At 40.6% G+C, this 26,148-nt stretch overlaps 1 protein-coding gene across 2 annotated transcripts in view; it reads left to right on the forward strand.

The window, feature by feature from the left end:
- Positions 1–26,148, forward strand: part of NALCN (sodium leak channel, non-selective) — a 303,251-nt gene that overhangs the window by 222,057 nt on the left and 55,046 nt on the right. For both annotated transcript variants that reach the window (XM_045081349.1, XM_045081348.1), the window contains exons 17-18: positions 1,560–1,698; positions 18,482–18,555. In XM_045081349.1, coding sequence (XP_044937284.1) covers positions 1,560–1,698; positions 18,482–18,555 — 213 coding nt within the window. The remainder of the gene's footprint in view (positions 1–1,559; positions 1,699–18,481; positions 18,556–26,148) is intronic.

Genomic DNA, 26,148 nt, shown 5'->3' on the forward strand with positions numbered 1-26,148 from the left:
TTATGGGAGAAAATGGTACCTCATTCCTTCTCATCTTTAACCTGTTCTTAATTTAGCATAGATACAACCTTAGAAGGAAAACCCTGGTGAGATGGCTTGTCCAAAACTCTCTCCTCAAGCTCTAATGGACCCTTGTCTCCCATTTTTAAAAGAAAAAACATGGCATTTCCCACTGAAGCTAATTTGGTTTCCTACCACTTTGCCCTTCAGTGCAGCATTTGCATAAATGATGGTTTAAAACATTTATTTTTAATAATTAAAGGCTATTATTTCAGTTGTAGCTCAAAAATTACAAATAGAAACAAAACAGTTGCAATATGAGATTTTTTATTTTTTTAGCATTGCATGTGCATTTAATTTTTTTAATGTTGTGCTGAAATACACATGGCATTAAATTTATCATCTTAATCCTTTTTAAAGGTACAGTTTAGTAGTGGTTAGTACGTTCATGTTCTTATGCAGTCTACATCCAGACCCTTTTCTTTCTGTTGCAAGACCACAAAGCTATACACATTGAACAGTAACTCCCCATTGCCTATACTGCTAACCCCCAGTAACCACCATTCTACCTCCTGCCTCTATGAATTTGACTATTCTAGGTACCTCATGTAAGTGGAATCATATACCATTTGTCTTTTTGTGAGTGGCTTATTTCACTTAGCATGATGGAACTATAACGTTTTCCCAAAGATTTTATTTATTTATTCATTTGAGAGACAGCGCACATGTGTGTAAGCGAGAGTAGGGGGAGAGGGAGAGAGAATCTCAAGCAGACTCTATGCTGAGTGAGGAGCCTGCAGGGCTCAATCCTACGATCCTGAGATCACGACCTGAGCCAAAATCAGGAGTCAGCTGCTTAACAAACCGAGCCACCCAAGTGCCCCCAGTATGACATTTTAATGTAACTAGTTCTAAAAATAATTGTGTGGGGGTGTTATAAAAATATAAGACTGGTTATGGTGCCATAATATTTAAAATTCAAATGGAAATATATTTGCATTTCTGATTTTTAAAAATTTTAACTTCAAAATAGGAAGAATAAAAAAGCTACAAATTAGATTCAAGATTAGTGGTTATTTGAAAAGGGGTTATTTGAATTCTCACCATGCTTTGGAGATCAGATGAAGCAAGCTTCTTTTTGAGTTATTTTGAGTTTTTCAATGTAAAATTATCTCTTGAGGATTCTTATGATGAGTAGAAGTCAGAGAGATGAACTAATTCTTCCAAGTCTTAGAGGGGATTTAAAAAAAAAAAAAGTATTACCACAATGGGATTCAAAAAAATACCATCAATGACTGAAAATTATTGCTTAAAAGTTATTTCAGGGACATTAGTTTTTTGTTTTGTTTTGTTTTTTTAAAGAAAACTACTTAAAATTCAGAAGCTTTCTCTAAATTAAGTACTTTGCTATCTAAGTCTAAACACCACTCTCTTAGCATGATGTGTCTTATTTTCTTTGAACCTTTGTCACCTTTATCTGAGCTCAGGCAAACACATCAGTGTAAAATGCCATCCATTTCATTAACGATGTTTGACATGTGTGTACTTCATTTGCAAAGGGAAAGTTTCATGAAGCAGTTCATTGATCGTCAGCAACAGGACACCTGCTGCCTCTTACGAAGCCTTCCGTCCACCTCTTCCTCGTGTGATCACTCCAAACGGTCTGCAATCGAAGACAACAAATACATCGACCAAAAGGTAAGAATCTTATCTAGGGAGAATAGAGAAGCGGTGGAGGGAGTGGGGGAAGGGGAGGGGGAGGGGCCAGATGAGGGATGGGGATTAAAGAAAGCCTTTGTTGTGATGAGCACTGGGTGTTGTAAGGAACTGGTGAATCACTGAGTTCTGCTCCAGAAACCAAGACTGCACTAAATGTTAACTAATGAAATTTAAATTAAGAAAAAGTAAGAATCACTACTTCAAGTTACGGAAGTTTTCTTAAGCATATACGATACGATAGAGAAAAGAACTACATAACTTTGGGCTTATGTGGGGTCCTGACATCTAATGTCTCAAGAGAACAATGAAGGAAATAATTTTGTTTGTAGAAGAAATCGTTAAACCTGACATTTGTAAATTTATGAATTTTAATTTCGCATTTGTCCACATCAGCTTTTGTGCTGTGCCAGATAGCAGCCCCGTGACTTTGAGAGGTAGAGAGCCTCCCCAACCCCGCATTTCCTCACATGCAGAAGACTGATGACTAACGGTCAGCCCAGGTTTAACAGTGGCCTGTAGGCTGCCTGTTGCAAGAGACCCTGTTTATTCCAGTTACTGTTTCAGGGGGAAAAAACCAGAGCAAGTTTCTCTGAAATCAGTCAAAATAACTTCTGCATGCTTAGTATGTAGCAGGAATTATCGCTACGTATGTTAACTTGTTCATGTTGTGATTTATCTCTTGATCATTGAAAAGTAGATAAGGAATTTTTTTTCCCTCAGATTCCACAGTTAGAAAACGAGAGATTGCGGTGCTGGGGTGACTCAGTGGGTGAAGCGTCTGACTCTTGGTTTCAGCTCAGGTCATGATCTCAGGGAGGTGAGGTGGAGCCCCATGTCAGGCTCTGCACTGGCCATGGAGCCTGCCTAAGAGTCTCTCCCTCTTCCTCTGCCCACGCTCCCACTCACTCACTCTCTCCCCATTAAAAAAGAAAGAAAGAAAGAAAGAAAGAAAAGAAAAAAAGAAGAGAGAAAAGAAAAGAAGGAAAGAAACGGAAAGGAAAGAAACAGATTTTGTAAAACGTCTTGAACATTAGAGTTCACCAAAGCATCTAATTCACTTGCAAGTGTTTTACTTCGGAAGTCTTAGTTTATTTTTTTATTCCTTTGAATTGTGGCTGCCCTTTTTCTGTTGCTTATGATCAAACACCAGCTCCTTCATCCTTTAAGATTCTCTGTTCCCCCACCCCCATCCCACAAGGATTAGGCTTTCCTCCTACCTGTGCCTTTCTCCTCCGCTTCTTTTCTCTTACCCCCTCCTCATGTCTCCCCCTGCCCTCGCCATAGCATCAGGTCCTCTGCTGAGGTTCTCTGATTTTGTTCTCAGCTATGATGATGATGATTTCTCTGTAGTATGTCTCTTCTTGTTCAAGGGTTTCCATTTATTGATTTTCTTCAGTCACCTGCAGAAGTGACTTCTCTCTCTTTTCCAATATTGCAGAGGACAAGCTGCCGATGTCATTTTTTTTTTTCATTTGAAGGTAATTAGGTTTTTCTTTGGTGGTTGGTTGGTTGGTAGGTTTTTCTGGTTTGAGGAAGCTTTTAAGACTTTCTACATAACCTGGGAGTTCAGAAACCTTATCAGGATATATTTTGTATGTCTTTTCTCACCAGAGCTGCCATAACTGGGGAGTCTTTTCAGTTTGTAGACTGAGATATTGTCAGGAAATTTTTCATTTATTACTTGTTCAATGATTACTTTTCCATCTGCTCCTTTTTTTCTCTTACCTTGTCCCTTATGGCTGCCATCTCTCTGTTTTTCTTCTGTATTTTTGAAATAATTGTTCTACTTAATCTCCCAAACCACTAAATTGATCTCAACTGACAGCATCCTTTGCTTTTAAATTTCGAGTGGGAAATCATGAAATGTGTGCACATGAACTCAAGATCCTCCTTAAAGACTTCAAGTGTTTAAAAAAAAAAATTAGTAAACATGTCACATTTCTTGTCCGCAGTTATATTTCATCCAGTACTATTTACAGAGCACGGATGTGAAGAAGCAGACTTTAGGCCAGAATTGTGGAATGAACCCCCAGCCTGGGCTGTGGTTCCAACCTGCTATCTCCAGAGAGCACCAAGAGCTGGTAGTAATGCCCAAAGTTGGCATAAATCCCTCACCTGCTCTTTTAAATCACTAAGAACATTATCCCACTGGAAACACAAAATTGAAATTAGCCCACGAAACTTTATTCTCTGTCTGAAAGCAAACGTGATGTTTCTCACACTTCCTGAAAAGAGTGTTTTGAAATTGGTGAGGAAGAAGATAAAAAAGTTGTTGGCAGGTGTAGAGGTGGTTAGAGGGTGGTCCGAGGAGACTCTGGCACATTCTGTGCACCCCTCTGGGTGACTGCCACCAACCCTGCCCCAGGGATCCCTGGGTTAGGTCACAGAGAATTACAAATACCATTTCTGATTGCCTTAATGTCCTCATATTTTTGTGGCTTCTTCTTACCTTCTCATTTGACAGTTCTTTTTAACCAACCCAAAGGAAGATAACAGTATAGTTTTATTCTGCAATCTTACAAATGAGGCTTTCTTCTAATCTCCTAAAATCTAAAGAACTAGCAAAGGCACGGCTCCTTGGTGGTCTCCACGTCACTCAGCATCTTAAAGGAGACTAGAATTTTTGGAGACCCCAGGCAGTCCCCAAACTATAAGGTTGGCTGATTCCAGCATACCATATGTGATCTTACATGAGGAACATGACCAGTGACGGTTAGGTTGGCCTTCATCCCATGCAAGCCTTCTTGGCCCATGATAGGTAACCTACAGGTGGGCTAATGTCATTTAACCCCCGCCCCCCCCATGAGCATCATTCTCTGGGTCCATCCTCCAGTTGGGAAGGTGAGGTGTAGAGAACATATTTTCTTTTCATCTCAGGAGCACCTACCCTGGTGTGGCGGCAGCAGCAAGATTTGTTCCATGCTACCCTTCCTTCTTAAAGCTCTGGCTCTATTTAGGCCTCCGGGAAAGTCACCTTCACTCCTTTCAAGTTCCCAGGGTTTCCAGCCTCAGCTGCCATCAGCTCCTGCCATTCCTCATAAACATTTGGAACCTCTTGTCTTTGTTGAGGGCCATCCGCCAGGAACACCCAAAACAGAGAACCAACTTAACGAATCTCAACATGAGGATACATAAGGGGGACGGAAATAGAAGAGGGAGCAGTCTGGTGTTTTGAATTTTTAAATATGCCAAGCCTTTTTTGTTTGTCTTAAGAAACCCTAAAGCCACATAAAATTACAGAAACACACGACAAAAATCCTGAACAGAGACCACACCTCCCTTAGCTCCTCTGATAAGCTATTTTTCCGTGAGCACTCGGCCATTTCTGTGACAGCCCCAGCTGCCTTCGGAAGTGCCAGGCCGTGTCCAGGGGATCGCAAGGCTTCTCACTCGGTCTGAAGAAATTCCCCCAGCACCGTACAACACGAACTGAAGCTGTTTTTCCTCAAAGAGTAGTAAGAAATAAGAACTAAATGGCCTATCAGTGATTCCCATGACGTGAACAAGAGGAACACTGAGAGAAAGCATCACCCTTCACGCTTACCTGTCAGGAGGAACTTCTGAGCCCCACTAGACTAGAGGGAACCACTTTTCCCATTGCCCTGGAGAACACTGAGTGCCCAGGAACCTGAAGATGCTGAGTAAAGGGATAAAACGAAACAAACACCTGACCACAAAAGGTGGGGATGTTGTTGAGTAAGGGGTGGGGTCTTCTCTCAGTCTGTCCCTGGCTTTGAACAACCCTGAGTAGCTCCGTGAAAGCCTCGCTTTGCAGGCCGTGTGGTTCAAAACGGTTCTGATTACCTTTATCATGCTGTTTAAAACACCTGTCCTTCTCCGCGTATGGAACAAGCAAGCAAAAACATAAAATCTTTCTGTTATTACTGCAGATCCTAAAGGGAAAGGGCAGGAAACAGTGCTTTCCCTTTGCGATTCCAGAGAAACGGGCATTCCCAAGGCTAATTCCCCCATCCTCTCTCCCCCCGCTTCTCCACCTGAGGCACCAGCCAGGGGTTTCCTCTCCTCCTGATTAAAGGATAACCCACATCTCTTGAGAGGAGTTTTTCTAGTTTTCAAGCAAAAGGCAATGGTTTTCTACTTTTTTTTTTTTTTTTTTTTTTTTGGTCCCTATTATTGTAATTGAACTCTGGGTTTCTTAAGTAGAGGACTTCTAGTAAATTGAGATGTGACCTTGCTTTTCCAGTAACCTGGTAATGGGAGCGGCCCACTCTGTCCTCCAAGTGAGTCATGTCCTCGAAGGCAGGGTTTCCCGCCCCCTCCGTGGTCGGATACGGCGACTCTCACCATCCTGGAGCTGAGCTCCCCCGCCTTTCTGCCCTGCTGTCTTCTCTGCCCTGCCATGTCGGGGGCAGAACCTCACAGTGTCTGGAGAACATGAGGGAACCGCACAGTCACCACAGCCAGAGACAGACACACGGATGAGGTCTGTCCGAGCCACCCCTTGTGCCCGCACACTTCCTCGTGCAGTTTCGGAAGTCACGTGATAAAGAACAGGGAGTGTTTCCCTGACAACAGGGCCATGTCTGTCCTCTCTCATACCTCCCTCCCCACTGCTAAGCACGTAGCGATTTCCATAGGAAGCCTTCACCCTGAGCAGCTAACCCATGTACAAAATGAGGAAAGCGATCCAAGTAATACTACGTTTTCTTAACCCTTGTCATCTCCCTAAGTCTTCACGCTCACTCAGTCCTTCAGCAAACGTTTAGGGAACACCTGTTATTCACTCTTCGGGGCCACGGGAGTTCAGCACTGCATGAGCTGTGAGCTATGCCCTTGAGAAGTGTTCAGTCGAATGGGAAGAAACATGTGTGAATGCATGGAAGTGGAAAGTGTTGCAGGAACCTGAGACAGGACCCCCTGAACCCCCTCACAGGAGCAGGAAGCTTGAGCGTGCAGGAGGAGGGTGCTCCAAGCGGAGAGGGAAGCAGCAGGAAAGAGCAGGACGCGGTAGGTGCTTGGGTATAGGGAAGGGTTGGTCGTGAGAAGCAGAATGGAAGAGCAACTGTGACCACAGTGATAAGTGATGCAGGTTCCGATCCTCATCTATAAAGTAGAGAAAATTCTTATTTGGGGGGTTTGTTACAAGGATTAAATAATGTATGTTAAATGCCTAGCATTGCACTGACAAAGCAATGTCATGTGCCTCTAATACCAGATAAGAAAGGTTACTGATGCTAAATCATACCATGAATTCATAAGCAAATAGATTTACTTTCATCCATCAAGACAAGGACTTTCACTTACACAAGTTAAGCTTTGGCTGTAATGGTCTAGTTAAGCATGGTATATTAATTGCCCATTTGTTTTCTTCATTGTTCATGAATCTGGCTTTTTGTTGTTGTTGTTGTTGTTGTTTGTTTTTTGTGTGTGATATTTCAGTGAATACCCCCACTGCCTCTATAGTGACTTAGACTCTCAAGAAGTAAATTAAATTGCTCCGGAAAGATTTACTCTTTACAAAGCCTTGTTGATTGCCAGACAGTGTTTTGTATTCTTCTGTGTGATTAGAGAGCATTTGATGAGTTGTTCCAGTAACTCTGTACATAGTAAGTTACTGATCTATAATTTCCAGGATAATTTACTCACCGAAAAAAGAGAGGGAGAACAGCCTATTTTCATCTTTAGGGCTTTCACTCTTCTGAAAGAATTTTCTAAAATAATAGCTTAGCATCTCTGCAGTGCCATTCAAGACGCATCTCTAGGCGGAGAGTGTGAGACGACATGGCACCACCACCTCACCGGGGAGTTACAAACAGTGTGGTCCGGGGGAGGGAAGAAGCAGGGTTCGTCAGCCCCACTGTGAAAACCCTCCATACTTCTCTCTTTAGCTTAAAAATATATTCCTGGATAATTGATTCACTCCCAAAAACGGAAACAAAAAGATACAAAATATAAAAGAAAACTTTTTCTCAGCCATTTTTATTGATCTTTGCAGGATGTTTTTGAGCTCAGATCCAAATGCAACTGAGTTCTACTGCAGGTTTTTCCGTTTGACGTGTATTTCTTGAGGGCCTTCATATGCGAACCATGTCCAGGGCTCGGGTAATAAACACGTTCTGCTGCTTTCAATCAACGTGAGAAGAGGAATCTGCATGTTTTGTTGAGCAGTCACTTTGGGTTTGGGATTATCAGTGATCTGCTTGCATTTCCTTAAGTGTCCGTCCACTGAAGGTCAAAAGTTAATGCATTTTAGGATTGAGCATCTTCTATAGATAATGGGGAAGGCTTTTAACCACAAGTCTTGGGGCTGTTTTCAAAACAGGTGTCAGAGCTCTGAGTCCGCAGCTAATCCTATCTTTGAAATTTACATGTTGCTCTACTATTTCAAAGTTCTTCTTTCTGGAATCCAATTGGACCCCTAAGTGTTACTTTCCATTAAGCGTATTGCCAGTCCCAGTGTGATCCAGTTTCGCTGGTGTTGGTGTTCTTGTTTGAATCTGAAGTCCAAATACAATTGAATCATATTTGGAGAGCAAGCACAGCTCCCTCATATTATCTGAGTGCCTTGGATTTTAAATTCTCAAATAGCTACATGGTTAAAAGCATCAGGCACTTTCTCCCAGAATCATAAATCCACTCATCTTTTTTTTTTTCTTTTAATCTGTGCAGGTTTTCAGTCTTTGTCTTTCTGTTTACATGAGCTGTACCCAGGAAATTCTATTCTAGGTATATATTAGAGAGTATGTTACAGCTTCTCACTGGTGAGCACTGGATAGGTAGCATATCTGTCTGTGAATACACAGCTTCTCCCTCACCTTTTGCATCTTTGGTATCAGTATACTAGGCTAGCTGGCGTGTAAGTTGTTGGAGATTTGGCTGAATCTCCAATGCCCCAAGCTTTAGCAGCAAAAGCATTGCCATGCAATTCAAGCATAAAGAGGTCAAGCCAGTTAAGTTTCCAATCATTTAGTCTCAAGTTTCACCAGGCTTTCCTATCTATTGAGTGAACTGATGCCTTTCAAAATGAATAGTCCTCCTCTGTAATTTTTACCTAATTCGCATTTGTTATTTCAAGGATTCACTCCATAAGACAAAAAAATGTAGAACAGAGAAGAGTCATCTTTAATATTAAGCAATGTATTTTCTCTTTAAATACATTTCAAAAACAAATCACAGGCAGGACTGGACAGTGGAAGACAATGTAATGGACAAGGAATATACCATCCTTTTTGTATGAAGGTTATGATCTAGTGAAATTCACAGAAAAATAAAAAGATGTTTTACACACAGAGCAATGACCAACATGTATAAGTTACCCTGGAGTCCGAATGAAGACTGTGTGTGTGTGTGTGTGTGTGTGTGTGCGCGCGCGCACGTGTGTGCGTGTGTGTGTGTGTACCTATTATAGATTTTTTAACTTTTATGCCTGGTGTTTTTTCAGGGTTCAGAATTTGTAATGCTGAAATAACAAGATCAAAGATCTCAACCCATCATCTAAAACTGCCTTTCCACAAAACTCACATTCTAAGACATATTTCAAAGCTTCAAAACATGCTATTATAATGATATTCACCTTTGTGTACATTGTAACATGACCATTTTAATTTTGTTGCCACCTACGCTAATCACCTTTTAAAATTCTTTCTTTCCAAGCATAATGTCGATTTTATAAAAAGTTTATTTTATAGAAACATTCTGTTATACACATGATCTGTCATATGCACTTAGAGATTAGTCTTTGGTTCACAGGTGCATGAAAAATTAAAATACACTTGAATGACATACCTACTACCTTCAACCTATGTAATTTTAAGTAATTGCTTATTTCCAATTATGACATTTTATGTGGGAGACTTATTCAATAAAGCAGCTAATTACAATAATTACACTACTCTTTTCTAGCAGAACTGACATTCATCAAGCCCTGTTCATTGGACCATGGTTTTGTGCTTTGTGGCCATATGTTTTTATAAATGTGTTTCCATTTATTATCAACCTGTTAATATTTTCAAAAAGAAAAATATGGCTCTCAAACTTTTTCTCAGTTACCAATGGAAATATATTGTTAACAACTCCAAATCAGAAAAAGTTAGTCAAATACTCAGAATATTTATGGTTTTCTGCCTCAACTATACACTAACGCCTTCATTTTGAAGGAGGTTATCAGAGTGAAACTCTGGCTCTTCAGACTAGCACTGCAGCGTCCCAAAGGAAGCTAGTATTTATTCCCTGATAGCTCTAGGCTGACTTGCAGACTGATGAATAAATTGAATTAATAATCTGCTTAATTGAAAGTGATTATGGATCCCAGATTTCAAGAAATCGGTAGACATAAAATATAAATACTCTTACCATACTAGCATTAATAGTTTAGAAAAGTTATTGATCACCTTTAATTTTCAGGGTCATTTTTCTGAAAATCAGGTATGCATGTATAGAACAAAGGAGAAATATGGCCAGTTAAGCTTTTGCATTAGGATTTGGGTTAAGAGGAAGTTTTATGTAGAAACCAAATCTTTCAAGTCAAGCAAACAACATTGTATCACAGTATAGTTTGGGGAAAAAATTTTTATACTGTTGAGCTTAGTACATTTTACATAAACATTGTGTTTAGCAACAAGATTTGAACACTGCCTCTGTACAATTGAGACTTCTAATTGTAATTCTTCAGTTTTCAATTTGGAGGACCAAAACAGCATAATTCCTATGAACGTCAGACTTTTCACTTGTAAAAAAAAGTTATAATAGTACCTACGTCTAAGGATTAATTTGAAAACTCAGTTTAAATTATGTATATAATACCTCAGCACATGACCAAAGAGCTAGGAAAATTAATAAGGATTTAGAAGATTTGTAATACACAGTTGACCAGCCTTCATTCAACGACTAGAGAAAACACATTCAGATTGAGGGACATATAAATGATTTACAAGACACGGCCACTTATGAACACAAAAGAATTCTAAACATAAACAAAATCAGTATCCTTGAGAAGACATTTTTTGACCAAACTGTAATAAAATTAGAAACTAAATAACAACCACAAGAACACCAACACATTTCAAAATTTAAAAATCACTTCTTAATAATTTAGGGAGCATAGAAGAAACTACATGGAAATAAAAAGTTTCTAGAACTGAAAACTAATGAACACCATATAGCTCAAACCTGTGAGAAGCAGCTAAAGGCATGTTTAGAGGGAAAATTATAGCTCTGCATGCATATTTAGTAAAGGAATAAAGGCTGACAGTCATCCAAATATTTAACTCAAGAGTTTATAAAAAGACTAACCAAGAAAACATGAAGACAGCAGAAAAAAATATATATATATAAGTAGATATTAATCAAACAGAAGGAAAAAAGCAATAAATGATATCAGTAAAGCTAAAATTTTGTTCTTTGAAAGGACAAATAAAAATGAGAAATCAGAGTGCCTGGGTGGTTCAGTGGGTTGAGCCTCTGCCTTCCGCTCAAGTCATGATCTCAGGGTCCTCAGATTGAGGCCCACATCGGGCTCTCTGCTCAGCGGGGAGCCTGCTTCCCCCTCTCGCTCTGTCTGCCTCTCTGCATACTTGTGTTCTTCTCTCTGTCAGATAAATAAATAAAATCTTTTTTAAAAATGGTAGATAAAAATTCAACAAAAAAATAATCAAGGAGTCTTCTGGAATGATGACAGAGGCATTGGCATAATTTTTTTAATCTCCTTGAATTCCCACATGAAAATAAACAGAATACCTAGATAAAAAACAAAATCCATAGGCAACATTCACAACAAAATTACATAATTCACAAACCACAAGTCAAAAAGCAGGTGCAGACAAAGCAATAACCACATGATTTGCATGGTGACTTAGCCTGTTGGGGTTGCTATAAACAAATATCACAGGCTGGGTGACTTAAACATAAGAATTTATCTCTCAGAGTTCTGAGCCTGGAAGGTCTCAGATTGAGGTGCCTGCAGATTTGGTATCTGGCTCCTCTTCTTGGTTCATAGATGGCTGCCTTCACATCATCTGTTCCTGTGGTAGAAAGAAGACAGACTCTGGTCTCTTCCTCTTCTTATGAGGACACAAATGCCATCATGGGGGCTATAGCCTCATGGCCTCCTTTAAACCTGATTACCTGCAGGAAGCCCCACCTCCTAATATCTTCATTTGGGGGGGACTAGAGTTTCAACATATGAATTTGGGGATATAAAACATGGTATGGGCCCCTGCGGGAAGAAAGCCAAGATGAATTACAGGGCCTGTAATGTCTTTGAAACCAGGAAAACACCTGCCTATCTCCATCCAGGAGTGGAAACAAAACTGAATAGGCCAGCGACAAGAGTGATGAAGGAAAAAATAGATCCAGATCAAATTGGTGGCGTCTGTTGTCCGTAACAAAGCCAGGAAATCTCAGAAAGAAGGCTGCCATATGGATCATGATGTCAAAACAACAGAAGAAACAGCTCTGAAGCTAAGAGGAAATACTAAACAGCTCAGGAAAACGAATTGTGCATAAAAATGAGCAACAGAAATTTATCAAAGTGAAATTCCCTGCAAAAGTTGTAAGGAAAAAAGAGTAAGGACCAGAATACTGTCCCGATAAAGACTGAAAATTTACCATAAAGACATACCCACAAATGGCTCAATTTGTAGCATACCATGGCAAAATGAGTGAAAAGACATACAGATTCTGTAAGACTAGAATAGCAGTAAAAGTAAGAAATTCCACGTAAGGTGCTAGAACTCAGGAAAGAAGTCCAGCCGACTCTTGAACAACATGACTTTGTACTGAGTGCATCCACTCATATGCAATACAGTACTATAAATGTATTTTCCTTATGATTTTCTTAGTAACATTTTCCTTCCTCTACCTTACTTTGTTGTAAGAATTCAGGGTAGAATATATATGGCATACAAAATATGTGTTAATTGGCTATGTTATCAGTAACGCATCCTGTCAATAGTAGGCTATTAGAAGTTAAGTTTTTCTGGGGGGTGGGGGTCAAAAGCTATATGCATACTTTCAACTAAGTGGGGTGTCAGTGCTCCTAACCCCTGCATTGTTCAAGGGCCAACTGTATAAATAAAACAATGAAGACTGACTGGAAGGAACAGAAAGTGATCCCATACATCAGATGATGCCTAAAGAAAACTAGAAAGTGAAGAAGAGACAATTTTAAGAAATCAAAGAGAAATGAAGAAAGAGATGAAAATGATTTGAAAGGAAATGACAAATGGAAGAAATTCAAAGAAGGTCCAACATCTACATTATAGGGGTCCTGGAAGAAGAAAACCAGAGCAAAAGTATAGAACAAGCATCAAAATTCTCTGAAATATAAGATTTGAAGCTACACACTGAAAGGACACACCATGTAATTGAAATATTAATCACGAATGGCCAAAAATAGGATATATTCCAGACAAATTATAGGACCTTAAATATACATATATGTATTTATACATTATATAGATATATAAATACACATATGTATGTGTATGTTTTATTACATAGATAAATTGTATATGTTTTATTACATATATATTGAAAAAGGTATAACTTTTAGGTATAGAGAACAAACTGAGGGCTGCTGGGGGATGGGTTAAATGGGTGACGGGTATTCAGGAAGGCACTTGTGTCGAGCACTGGGTGTTATGTGTAAATGATGAATAGTGATTCATCAAAAGCAGAATTTCTACTCCTAAAACCAATATTATGTTGTATGTTAACTGGAATTTAAATAAAAACTTGAAACCAAATAATAATAATAAGAAGAAGAAGAATGTAAAACAAATAGTTACCCAGCTCAAAATGAACAAATGATGTGTAAAGGAAGGAGCATTAGGTTGCCATTAGACTTTTTCGCAAGAATGTTTTATGTCAGGAGAAGTTGGAGTCACATCTGTAGGATACCCAGCGAGAGAATATGTGGACAGGTTTTTTTCATATCCAGGAAAATGGACACTCAAGTTTAAAGGGAAAAAAAGAAAAACAACTTCTATTAAGATTTAGGAATATAAATAACGTACATGTAAGTAATGTTGTTCCTCTGAGCCTTTCCCCAGGAAACTATGAGAATGCATGCTTCGGACAACCACAGTGAGTTCCAAAAATGACTCTATGACCTTGACATAAGAGCAGGTGGTAAACATTCTTAAACAGTGGATGACTAACTATGACTACATGAGGATTAAAATGAAGAGAAAAATATGTAATAGCTATTTGCTCTGCCAGTATGAGTATAGTGCAAGTGTAGAAATAAGAGGAAAATGAGAAGACTGTATTGAAATACTTTTAAAATATCCATTAACTATATTATGTTAGAATAGGTGGTGTAATTCTAAGACTACTATCCATGAGATGAGAAATAAAAATAAGTTATTATCAGATAGTCTAATGTGTGTCATCTTCTGTGTACTTGAAAATCAAGAGCCTTAATGTGGGGTTGGGGGAGGATGTAGATACAGAAGAGACACAGATGTCATATAGATGTCATATAGAAGTCCTGATTTAAATTGAAAATACCAGAATAAACTCAGGCACAATTCTCAAAACAGTGACCAACTCAGTAGCAATATCCCTGATATCTAAATTATGTTCTTGAAACCCAATTTCTCAACAAATAAGCCAGAGCTTTTGGGAGAAAATTGTTTATATGGAATACAAAGCATATAGAAGACGAGCTTGGGATATCTTGCCATACCTAACAATGAGGAAACTTGGGCAAAGACTACTAGAGTCAAGGCAAAAACAAACAAACAAACAAACAAACAAAACCCTTAGGCCATCTTGAAAAAACTCCCAATAAGCAGTTGGGATACTGTGACCTAACATGAGGGTAATGACTGTAATGGACTGAAACCAAATCTATTTAAATCTTTGAGTTCATAATGACGTTTTTAAATTACTAATTGGGTGCCTTCACAGGACAATAGAAAATCGATTAACTAAATAAAAATGAGTAAGTAAAGGTCAAGAGTCAACATGTACCCTACCTTTTCCACATGAATTGTACTGCAGAGTAACCAAATAGTACATGAAAGGAAGGCTTTTATTATGCAAGTATTCCAACTAATGAATGAGAAAGAAGTGGCAATTTTATTCACTGAATGAATCCATGATCTAGACAACAAACATCAGTACTTTTAACATCACAAAAAGAGGAACAATGGGACATCACTTGCCTTGTGATGAAAGGCTATGCCACCACCTGTGGACTTGCCAGAGCAATCAGGGGTGAGCCTGATGAGACTCTGGGCCCAGCTGTCAATCGGCAGGAAGTCCAGAAGACAGAGGAATATGTGAACTATGCCAGGAGTGTGCACTGGGGAAAATCCAGATTCCCGGAAACTTCAGGTCACATGGTCCAGGTCCTTCAACAATGAGGGGGAAAGGGAGTACCTATGGATTAAAAGATGCTAAAGAAATTGCCAGAAAATCAGTGAGATCTACTATTGCTGGGTCCTTCAGCTCCAAGTTATTCAACCACAAAGAGCAGCAAATTTGAACCTCCTGAATTCCGCGTTAAAGTGCATCGTTCTAGAAACATTTTTTAAATTAAAATTTTAAGACAAAAAAAAAATCTTCTCTGTATTGCTTAAACATTTACATTTATTTTTTGATCATTAATTCATCCAGAGAATGGCTGTCTTCTGGAATTGGATGTATTAGGTTTAGAAACTAAAGAAAACCACCAAAAAGGCTTTTTCAACTAGTCTTTTTTTTTTTTTTTTTTCAATGCAAACTCCCTGGGACGTCACCCATACCCCTCCTTTTAAGTCCCACGTGTCTGACATGTTTATATCCAGAAGAAAGCATTACTGACACCTTCCATAGCTGTAATTGAAAAGTTGAGATCTAAAATTACTTACCCCAAAATTGATTTCTGTATTCCTTGTTTTGATCACTTCAGGTGAGTGTCAGTATCCCTTGGAGCCAGAAGAGGGCACTGCAGAGCAGCGTAGCTCTAAGGACTTGGGATGAGCAGACCTTGTCCTTTGCAGAAATGTGCAAAGCCTTACCTCAGAAAAAACACTGAAGGGATAGTAGATAATCAGTATAGGCCTTCTTTATTTACTAGGAAAAAAAAAAGAACAGATAAAATATATAATTGTCTAAATACATGTCCAGGCTATCAAATGTACATAGATATATAGATAGATAGACATTCTAAAACTGGAGCTTGACCTGGGGGTCCTGAGTTCGAGTCCCATATTGGGTACAGCACTTCCTTTAAAAAAATCAATCGGTCAGTCAATCTTGAGGTTGTATCTGAAGTTTTTCTATTACAGTATTTATTCTTTGGCCACTTCTGCTGTTACAGAAACAGTTCTCAAGGACTTCCTCGTACAGGTTCATAGTGTATTTTATTTGAGCCAGTTCAAGTTTTGAACAAAAGAGAGCCAGCAGCCCTTCATAGGCAGTTGTAGGCAGCCCAGAAATAATAACTTTGGAATCAATATAATAAATATTATTCATTTATTTGCAGTTTATGCAGAGGTTTTTCTAACATGAAGTACACTGCCTTTAGTGTCCGCTCTTCAGTTACTGGACAGGAGATAAGTGACTGAATTCAGACCTTCACCTCATACCGCGCACCTTACACCAAGGGAAAGATGACTAAGGCTTGTCAGTGTCCTTCAGAGATGAAATAAGAGTAGTGGGGTCCAGTCCTCTCCTAGAACCTGCTCTCGTGGGGCCCCCGTGACCTGGGCTTTTCCTGTGATTATGTGTGTGCTTAGGTATCAAAAGGCAAAAATGCAACCATGATGGGATCCTTCTGCTGAATCTTTGGTCTCTGAAAATGACTTTAAATAACATCCCTTGGGAGATAGGCTGTGAGCTCCAGGAGGTTAAATCAATGCCCAAAGTCACCTCCTCAAGGGAGGGGAGGAGATGGAAGAAAGTTTCACAATACATCATGGTAAACAGCCTTTCTTGCACTATACTGAAAATGTAATTTCTGGAAAATGCCATTCCCTCTTAGCTCCTTGTCTGCACATGAATTTATTCTTCCAAGAGTTCTGGTGAATAATGAAACCAACCCAGTTTTTCATTTTTGAGAAAATATGAGGGCGCCATCTTTCCTCATATGAGGGTAATGGCCAATGGGTCCAATGATCCTCCCCTTAATGGCAGATCTGCTGTGAAATATGAAAATTATATTGTTGGTTGTGGTGTTCGTAGGTTGTCAGGTGTGACTGAGAAAACCAGTCACAAAAAAAAAAAAAAAAAAAAAAAAAAACACAGTTTACGCCCACCGCTTCCTCTCCAGCTGTGGCCAGGTGGACACAGAGGTTGGCAGTACTGCCAACTTCTTTATATAGGCTTGTTTGTTTGTAGATTGGAGCTCTGTGACTTTGTACCTGAAGTCACTAACTTGTTCAAAAGAAAGTGGATGGTGTGTTTCTACTGAATGCAGAATGGTTCTATCTCCTGCTTATTTTTTCCTCCCTCAAATCTGTTGGAAACACAGTATGCCTTACACTGTTTCCTCCCCGTAGCTCAGCACTTACGCAAATAGTCTGCCCCAGATTACTTTGCCCCATGCATGCATTTCCAACTACTGTTCTTGGCCCATACTCCCCCTCCGCTTTGCTAGGGAAGACTTCAAAATCATTTTTCAAGTCAGTGCAACTTCTATTCCTTCAATACATTTTTGCTGACTATTTCAGACATGCGTGTAGTCCTGTAGCCTTCTCATCTTTTCTACCGGACATATCATCTAGCACTTTACTGTCTACTTTTTACTGGTAGCATCATGCATCATAGTCCTGCCTTTGTAACTAGGCTTTTCATTCTGGTAAGCCAGAATTCTGATTCCTGGCTAACCCATATCTCCAATAGCTACTAATAATATACTAAGTGCTTAGTAAATCTAACCTAATCTAGTGATCAAGATGACCGGGTTGTTGTCCGAGGATTACCTTTGGTCCCACCCCTGGAGTTACACTTTCTAGTTGTTTGTTACTATGAATTTTCTTAGGATGGCATGTTTTCCTATTCTTTCTCTGTCCTGTTCCTGTCCACTTTGGTTCTCGGTACATCTGTCACCCCTCTGATCCCGCAACCATCAAGAAGGACAGAGCTGGGTTTGGAGAATCTTCTGGTTTGTAGGCGGCCTCCAGGACTTTGTTTTTCTTAGTGCTTTTCCCTGGAATAATTTCATCATCACCAACTAGGAAACAACCTTGAAAGCTCATCTCCTTGGTCTCCATGCCTGTAGGCAAAACAACTCTTTGAACTCATCATTCCGATTAGTATCGGGTCCCAGGCCAAGAACCTGAGCAGGTGTAAAGTGGCTTAGAGAACATTTTATTGAACAGTGGCAAGAAAGAAGCTGATCTTTGTCTTAATGTTAAATTCCCTGGACACTGAAAAGCCTATTCAGATTAAGATGTTATAGCTGTGACGTGTGGCCCCACAAGCTTGTTTGCATTTCTGCCTACATAAAAGTAAAAACAGAAGATACAATTAAATGATGGAATCTGAGCAGCTGGGTGGCGCAGTCAGTTGAGCCTCTGACTCTTGGTTTTGGCTCTGGTGTGATCTTGGGGTCTTGAGACTGAGCCCTGCATTGGGCTCCACACCCAGCGTGGAGTTTGCTTGAGAGCCTCTCTCCCTCTCCTGCCCCCCCTGCTTGTGCTCACTCTCTAAATGAATAAATAAGTGATAGAATCAATCGTATAATATGCTTTAGTGGAAAAAAAATTATGTTCAATGTTTTAATAGTGTTATCTATTTTATGTATCTAATGATTTATCAGCATATTATCCCGTTACATGCCAAAACTAAAGTCACACTTGTAATTTTTCAGCTTCGCAAGTCTGTTTTCAGCATCAGGGCAAGGAATCTTCTAGAAAAGGAGACTGCAGTCACTAAAATCTTAAGGTAACACCATTAAACATTGATACATATTTAAACACAAGTGGGATTATGTTAATCAAAGAAGAGCTCTTTCTTTTTAATAAGCTAATTTTCTGAGTATCGACATACACTTTCCGCTAGAAAGTAGATTTAGGTAACTGTATACTTATAAATAATAAATAATGTCAAACACAACATTAATATATTTCCTAGAATAGTAACATTTTATTAGCTCAGTTGTGCATTTCTCTTTTTTTTCATGCACTAACACATAAATTGTAAGTATAAACATTTACAAAAAATGAAAATTACTTACATTTATTCTTGCATGTTTTATGTCTTCTCTGATATCTGAAGGACAAATCACAAACTAAGGGGAAAATTATAAGACTGTGAGCTTTTTAGAAGTAACAATGACTTATTAATCTATTAAGAATAAATGTATTTAAAATCTGTAAGAATCGAGAGCATATCCATTTTAACATGCTTATAAAAACATGTAATTTTAATGCTACTTTCTTAAACCTGTCTGGATAAACCATCCAAAAGAAACATCAAGCTAACCACTTAAGAGTATTTTAGAAGACTGTGTCATAATATGAAGTAATGTGATCGCTGTAAAAATGCATGAGCATTTGGAATGTAATTTATTGGCAGACTTATTACCTAGAAATGTTTAATCATACAACTAAATTTTGGGGGGCTGGAAGGAGAATGGCTGGCAAGGTATTCACCATGAATTTATACTGGGACTGAATTTATACATGAATTTATATGGATGAATTAATACTGGGACGCCTCCTCCAACTTGGGCCAAGGGGAAGGGGATAGACTCTTTTATCCTACTCTACTTCTATTTTACTCTGTCTCTTCCAGGAATAGTCATCCAAGCTTTTGCCAGTGTAACTCTATAATCTGGAAAACTGTAATGAGGCTAATACCATAGGCTAATACCTATGGCTTGAGAAACTATTTTGAGTTTACAACAGTACCCGAAATGCGTATGCCAAAAATGATTCTGACCAGGAAAGACAGTATTTTGTGTATTCATTCTTTTATTGGCTGACTTTGCACACATAGACACGAGTACGCATTGGAGTATCCTCTGTGAGAAGAGAATAACCATTTCTGGGGCTTGTATATTGTCACCGCAAATACGAGAAGATGAACGGAAGAGGTCTGGTTGAAAGAGAGAAAGGAAAACTTCTCAGCAAATGCGTAACACCCTGTGTTCCCATTTCAGTTTCTTCCAACGGGCTCAACCGGTTGCCATCAGATAACGTCATGGGGGCAGCCTTGAACACTGTGTGGTACCTCAGGGTCTTTATCAAGCTGCAACTACTATAGTAGACAGATTCCCGGCAGCATCAATGCTTAGTGTCTTGAAGACCCCCTGCCCTGTTCACACAAAACAGCCCGTGTGCAGGTCCAGCCTCGCAGACGCACCCACAGGGCAGAGAGTTCAGCCTCAAATCCACAACGATGCATGAGGGGAGTGTAATACTCTGGCCCGTGTTCAGAGTCTGCCTGCCACATTCAGAACCAAAATGACATTGCTCACCTTCCCAGGATAACTGCTGCCCTGGGGGGTTGCAGAGACTTTCAGAGCCCAGGCAGACAGGGATCGTTAGAGGAAGCCACTTCTAGAACTTCGATTCCCGATGAACTCTTTCTGAAGTTTGGTCTTCCAGTTTTCCTTTCCCGCCATCTCTTTCTTAGCCCCCTTCTCCTAGTTTACAAAAGAAAGGTGAGGCTCTCGTCCTCCACGCACAAGGAAAGTGAAACTGTGGTGCGTACTGATCAGGGCTGACAAACACGGGGACTCTTCCCACACGACTTTCTCCAGAAGGGGGACCCTTACTGTCTTACTGTCTATCCAGGTGACAAGTTTTTGGGAAACCTCTCTCCAAGAATTCATCTACCTCACGGATGGGCCGTAGGGAACAACACGGGTGTCTCAAGGGCCTGTGTTAACGTGTTACAGGGTTTGAAAAACAAAGTCAGACTTTTTCTCACAGATTTGACTCATCATCTTGACCCTGAAGGCTGACTTCTGGTGCCCGAAGTCATAAACGTGAATGCATTAGATGGACAAGACTCTCCAGTGTTTTCTCGGAGTCATATTGAAGCGCAGATCCGATAATGCCAACTAATGCTGCTAACTAACATTGTGAGGGTGAAATTCAGCTGTTGGTTTTTAAATGTACAGCAGTGGTTTTAAAAACAGAACATTTTTTAAAAAGAGAAAATTTGTGGGTGTCCCTGAGCCAAATTTTTAAGACCATCAGGGAACAGGGACGCCTTCAGACTTGCCCAATAATTACGTAGTTTCAGGGACACCCAGAGCCGTCAACATTTTTTGACAGCCCAGAACACCACCAAATGAGAGGCATCTCCCTGGGGTGCTGCAGCTGTTACCCAGGCAATCTCAGGAAATAAGAGGCTACAATTAGAAAAAAAAAATTAAGATTTTTTTTTTTAAGAATACAAATTTAATCTTTAGAAAAGCCATTTAGCTCTTTTCTCTTGTGAAAATGGCTTCCCTATTGGTGCTACGTTAGTGTCTGCAAGAATTAAGGACAAGATGTCAAACTGATAGTTTCTTTGGGCATGCTTATCTTTTTTCACTCATAATATAGCAGTAGCATTAATAATACAATAATAATATCGTACCCGCGTTATCATGTAACCCATACATAAGAAGGTCAAGAATAGATCAGGTCCATGTCTGTGGGTCCCTGGACATTCTTCTCTGCTGTTTTCCAAGGAGCAACAAGAACTAAAAGCGGAGGAAAGAAGAAGGGATAAGAGAATTTAAAAGAAAGAAAAGGAGAACATTTACAGTCATCTCAGGGCAAATAGCCCTACACAAAACAGGGGAAAAGGAGAGGTTTCTACCATTCTTTCAGGGTATTCTCACTCCCTGGGGAGTCTCTCCTTCTTTAGATCAGAACTTTCTCTTTGTTCCTTCAACTACAGTGTCCCTGGGTAAGTCAGAATTAGAAAGATGCTGTAGGATGTCCATTACATGTGGAATCTAAAAAAGCCAAACTCATAGAAACAGAGTAGATTGGGGATTGCCAGACCGTGGGGTGTGGGGCAGATGGCTAGATGGTGATCAAAGGGTACATATTTCCAGTTTTAAGCTGAATAAATTCGGGGACCTAATGTGTAGTCTCGTGACTTTAGTTAGCAAGTACTGTGTCGCATACCGGAAACTTGCGAAGAGAGTGGATTGTAAATGTTCTCGCCACACACACACACAAAAAAAATCATAATTATGGAAAATGATAAATGTGTTCATTATCATCATCATGGTGATCATTTCACAATATATACACACATCAGGGGCAGCTGGGTGGCTCTGTCGGTTAAGCGTTCAACTCTTGGTTTCGGCTTGGTTCATGATCTCAGGGTCATGAGATTGAGACCCCCATCAGGCTCTGTGCTCAGCAGGGAGTCTGCTTGAGGTGCTCCCCACCCTGACCCCTCTATCTTGTGCGTGCGCTCTCTCTCTCTCTCTAAAAACTAAACAAAATTAATCTTTAAAAAAGGATATATACACTTCAAATCGTGTTGTATACCTTATATTTGCACGTTATTTGCCAGTTATCCTTCCGTGAAGCTGGGGGGAAATGGCCTCTCCCATGACCATCTATGTTTTAAAAGGGAGACTCTGAAAGAAAGAGACAAGGAGGCGCAGTTTTTGTGCCTTCGTGGATGAAGACCGGATCTGCCTTGATATGGAAGAAAGGAAGTCAAGCAGAAACTTGTTTGAGTGCGCTGTCTCTCATGATTTTCCAGAGTTTTGTCTTTTCATAGCCTTACTGTCCTTAGCTTCAGCAAAGGGGTCCTCCCCAGGGAGGCAGGAGGGCATTCTAGGAAGGTCTCGTTAGAGAAAGACGACCTCGGCTGAATCTTCTGAGCAAATATGTCCCAGGTGGGCGTGTATCCTGCTGTGGGTGCAGATGGAAGGAAATCCCATAAACTTTAAATCCAGTGGGATGTGAGGAGGACATTACGAAATATCTGTCTTAGAAATAACTTTTAAAAAATAACAAATATTTAGAGATAATAATATAAAACAAATCCCTGATCTAGGGTATCTAGAGACCTGGCTGTGTAAATAGGTATATTATTTAAGTTCCCAGTTTTCTGAGAATTTAAAGATTGGAGGAGGCGATGGTCAGGGCCCCCCTCGATCTCACGTAAGCTACTGGACGTGGTGTCAGAAGGCCTGGACCAGCATCTGGCTCTGCTCCTCTCTAACCTTCAGCAACTCACTTACCTGCCGTGCAGTGTAGACTGCCCCAGCTGGCTTCCTGAACAATCTGTTGACTAAGAGTGAAATTTAATACTTATTAGAGTAAGGAAAACCACCACCACAGGTCTCTCAGTAATGTCTCACAAGGGATAGGTCAGGAGTAGGTATGTGTAAGGTTTGGGGTTTGGGTTGAAGTGCTTTTAGTGATTGAGATCGGGCAAAATTCTTCAGGTGAGAGCTTAGATCATTTCCCATTATATACAAACATCGAATCATTATGTGGTATAACTGAAGCTAGTACGTGTTAGTTGTCAATTATACCTCAATTTAAAAAAAAAAAAAAAAAGAGTTTAGGACTCTCCAGGATACACAGATAGCACGTACTTGTTCCGGACGGGTAACCATTACTGTTCTGGGGGGGGGGCATCCCAGGGGCGGGGGCCCAGTAGAGGGGCCATCCCTTGGCCTCGCTGTGCCCCCCAGGGTTCTTTCCACCTGCTCGGACGCCATGGTTCAGCTGTCACTTATTCCCGCGGAGTTTGCTCCTCTGCTTTCCCCTTCCCTTCCTTTCTGCTGCCATCTTCACGCCAGAAAACCATTCTACTCGTCTCCTGAATTGTTAACCATCTCCGTGCATTACCTTTGAAAGTAAATTGGAAGATTTTTAGAAACAGCATTTAAAAAAAAGTGATTAGGATTGATGGACCAAGCTGGGCAGCCTCTTGGCCTGAGTATCAACTATTTTTAGGTGATTGGTTTGACCAGTTGAGTGATAAATTATCTAGAGGCAGGGGCTGGTCCATGAGTCTATAATTCAGATGAATGGATTTCCAGAAATTTCCTGAAGCTAAATTACTTATTGGTTCACAGCCTTAAATTCTTGGGTAGGAATTTCCTGGAATGAATAGCGCAGTCCTGGTGATGGAGAGGCCTGAGTTCTCAGGCCTGATAATTAAGCTGCGGGGCTGCCCGGAGTCTCAGTGCTCAGGGGAGCCGCATTTCCATTTGAAACAGGATCCACATTATTCCAGAAAAGTGTATGCTCTGTGCCTTTCCTATGAAGGGGAAATTCGAGCCAACAAAGGGGAAAGTCAGAGAGAAAGGGGCCGAGAGTCGGAGGTGTTTGAGTCACTGGAGTCACCAATGACTTCTGCATATAATCATCTCTGATTTGATCATGGAGAATCTTCTTAAAATGAATCCATGCTCAGAGACATGGAAGTGAACTTCTCCACAGATCTGGGAACTCTCGGACAGAAACAGAAGTGGGGCTTTCTGACAGAACTCGAGGATGCCGTCACGGGCTTGTCCGTGGGGGGCTCACGGGATGCAAACGGGCATCCGTGTGGTTTTTTCCGTGACGGGTCTGGAGAGGACTGTAAGAAAGAGGGATGTTCCACCACCCAAACTGTAAAATCCGGGTCCCTATTCAATTCACCCTCGTTTTGACTTCGCCTGTACCGGTCAGCTCCACTAAAGGAAGCTTCCTCCGGAAGGCAGTGACCTTTTCACTTCATCAGGAGAAATCTAAACAAGTGGCTGGGCCCTTCCACAGCCTCGCTGCCTCGGCTGAGCTCTCTCCCCTCAGAGCCCTGAAATGGAGCACAAATGCGTGGCCGTTCCTGCTAGGCCGAATGCACGGCGAAATGTCAAAAATAATCAAGCATCTTACATGACTTGAGAAAATTCTGTCCTTGGCTATCAGTACCTCCCCGATTAGGAAGTATCTTTATGGCCTTTTTGAGTGATTGGCCTAGTATGGTATTTGCATTCTGATATTTGGATCTACGACAAAATTTCCCTTGCCGCACACTGGTATTAATAATTTTTTAAAGTCTAAGGAATAGTCGTGGGGCACCTGGGTGGCTCAGTCGGTTAAACATCTGCCTTCGGCTCAGCTCATGATCTCGGGGTTCTGGGATCGAGCCCCATGTTGGGCTCCCTGCTCAGAGGGGAGCCTGCTTCTCCCTCTCCCTCTTCCTCTGTGCTTTCCCTCAAATAAAGAAAATATTTATTAAAAAAATAAAGTCTAAGGAATAACTGCTAGTTGAATGCTACTTACTACAAAAAAATTAAATATAATTAATGACATGGAAGGGTTAGTTTCTCTCTAAGAGAATCATTTTCATTGACTAGAAATATAATGTAAAGACTACTTACATATAAATAAAACAGAACATATTTATTTATTAAGATACAGATTTTTAAATGACATCAGCTGGATTTTCTTCCTGAAAAGTAAGGACTCACTCTAGCATTTTCTTTGGGCCTGGCATTTTTCTAAGATACCGGACACACAGATTATTTCCTCAAGGAGCTCTTGTTTGCCATGAGAACATATTTATGACACTAGTCAGGTGGGGGGAACTTCAGTAATACCTCTAGATCCCTGACCACAACTGTGACAAGAATATTCATACAGAGCATAGTCCTGGTTCCCTGCCTGAGTGACTTTAATAGTTAAAATCATCTACCTGAAATGTTTCATAAAGTGTTTTCTACCTTCAACTTATATCCATTATGCCATGAAGATGCCTTTCCGACATGAAGATGGAGAGGAGTAGGGAAAGGGAGATGGGGAAAGAGTGAATGATGAGTATTTGTGAAGACATGATACTAAGGTCTTGGGCGTGTTGTCTCCGTCAGTCTGTACAACACAGCTATGCATTACCCCCATGTTATGCATGACAAAACCGAGTCTTAGGTAAGTACTTCCTCCCAAGAACCCATACCAGAAATGATCTGGGGTATCACATCAATATCAACTATAACCTGATTTCCTAAATAGCCGTATTTTTGTGTCCCCAACAACTTACGCAGCTCCGTTGCCCCATTTCCTGGAAACTGACGGCGTGCTCAACGCTGGCTTCCTTCAGAACTGCTGGCTCACCGGGGCCTCACAGCAAACCCTGAAAGACAAGGAGTATTAGCTCTGTGTTAGAGAGGGAGAAATTAAGGCTCAGGAAGCTCAGGCGACTTGCCTAAAGTCATCCCTGCCTGCGAGTCAGGGGAGCCAGGAGTCCAACCCTGGTCTAACTCCAAAATCCACAAATTCCCTCTGACTCTGCACATTTACACTGTAGAGGATCCCTCGTTCTAATCCACTGTATTGACAACCACTGAGCCCGTTGTGTTTCCGACACTCGTGGTTGCTTCCCAGGGTACCCAGACAGGTTATGCATCATCAGAAATTGCCAGGTCAAGGGGAAATTAGGAACCCAAATCGAGACCCCACTACACCTGCTTCGGCACACCCTCCTTCCCAGGCAGTGGCCCCTGTGGTGGAACCACATCCCTCAAGGGAAGGGGGGCTCTTTTCAATTTATCATCCTTGCTGTCTGGGGCAGCCTCAC

The sequence above is a fragment of the Mustela putorius genome, unplaced genomic scaffold (genome assembly GCF_011764305.1).
Source record: "Mustela putorius furo isolate JIRA1106 unplaced genomic scaffold, ASM1176430v1.1 tig00000551_pilon_pilon_pilon, whole genome shotgun sequence".
Taxonomy (NCBI): domain Eukaryota; kingdom Metazoa; phylum Chordata; class Mammalia; order Carnivora; family Mustelidae; genus Mustela; species Mustela putorius.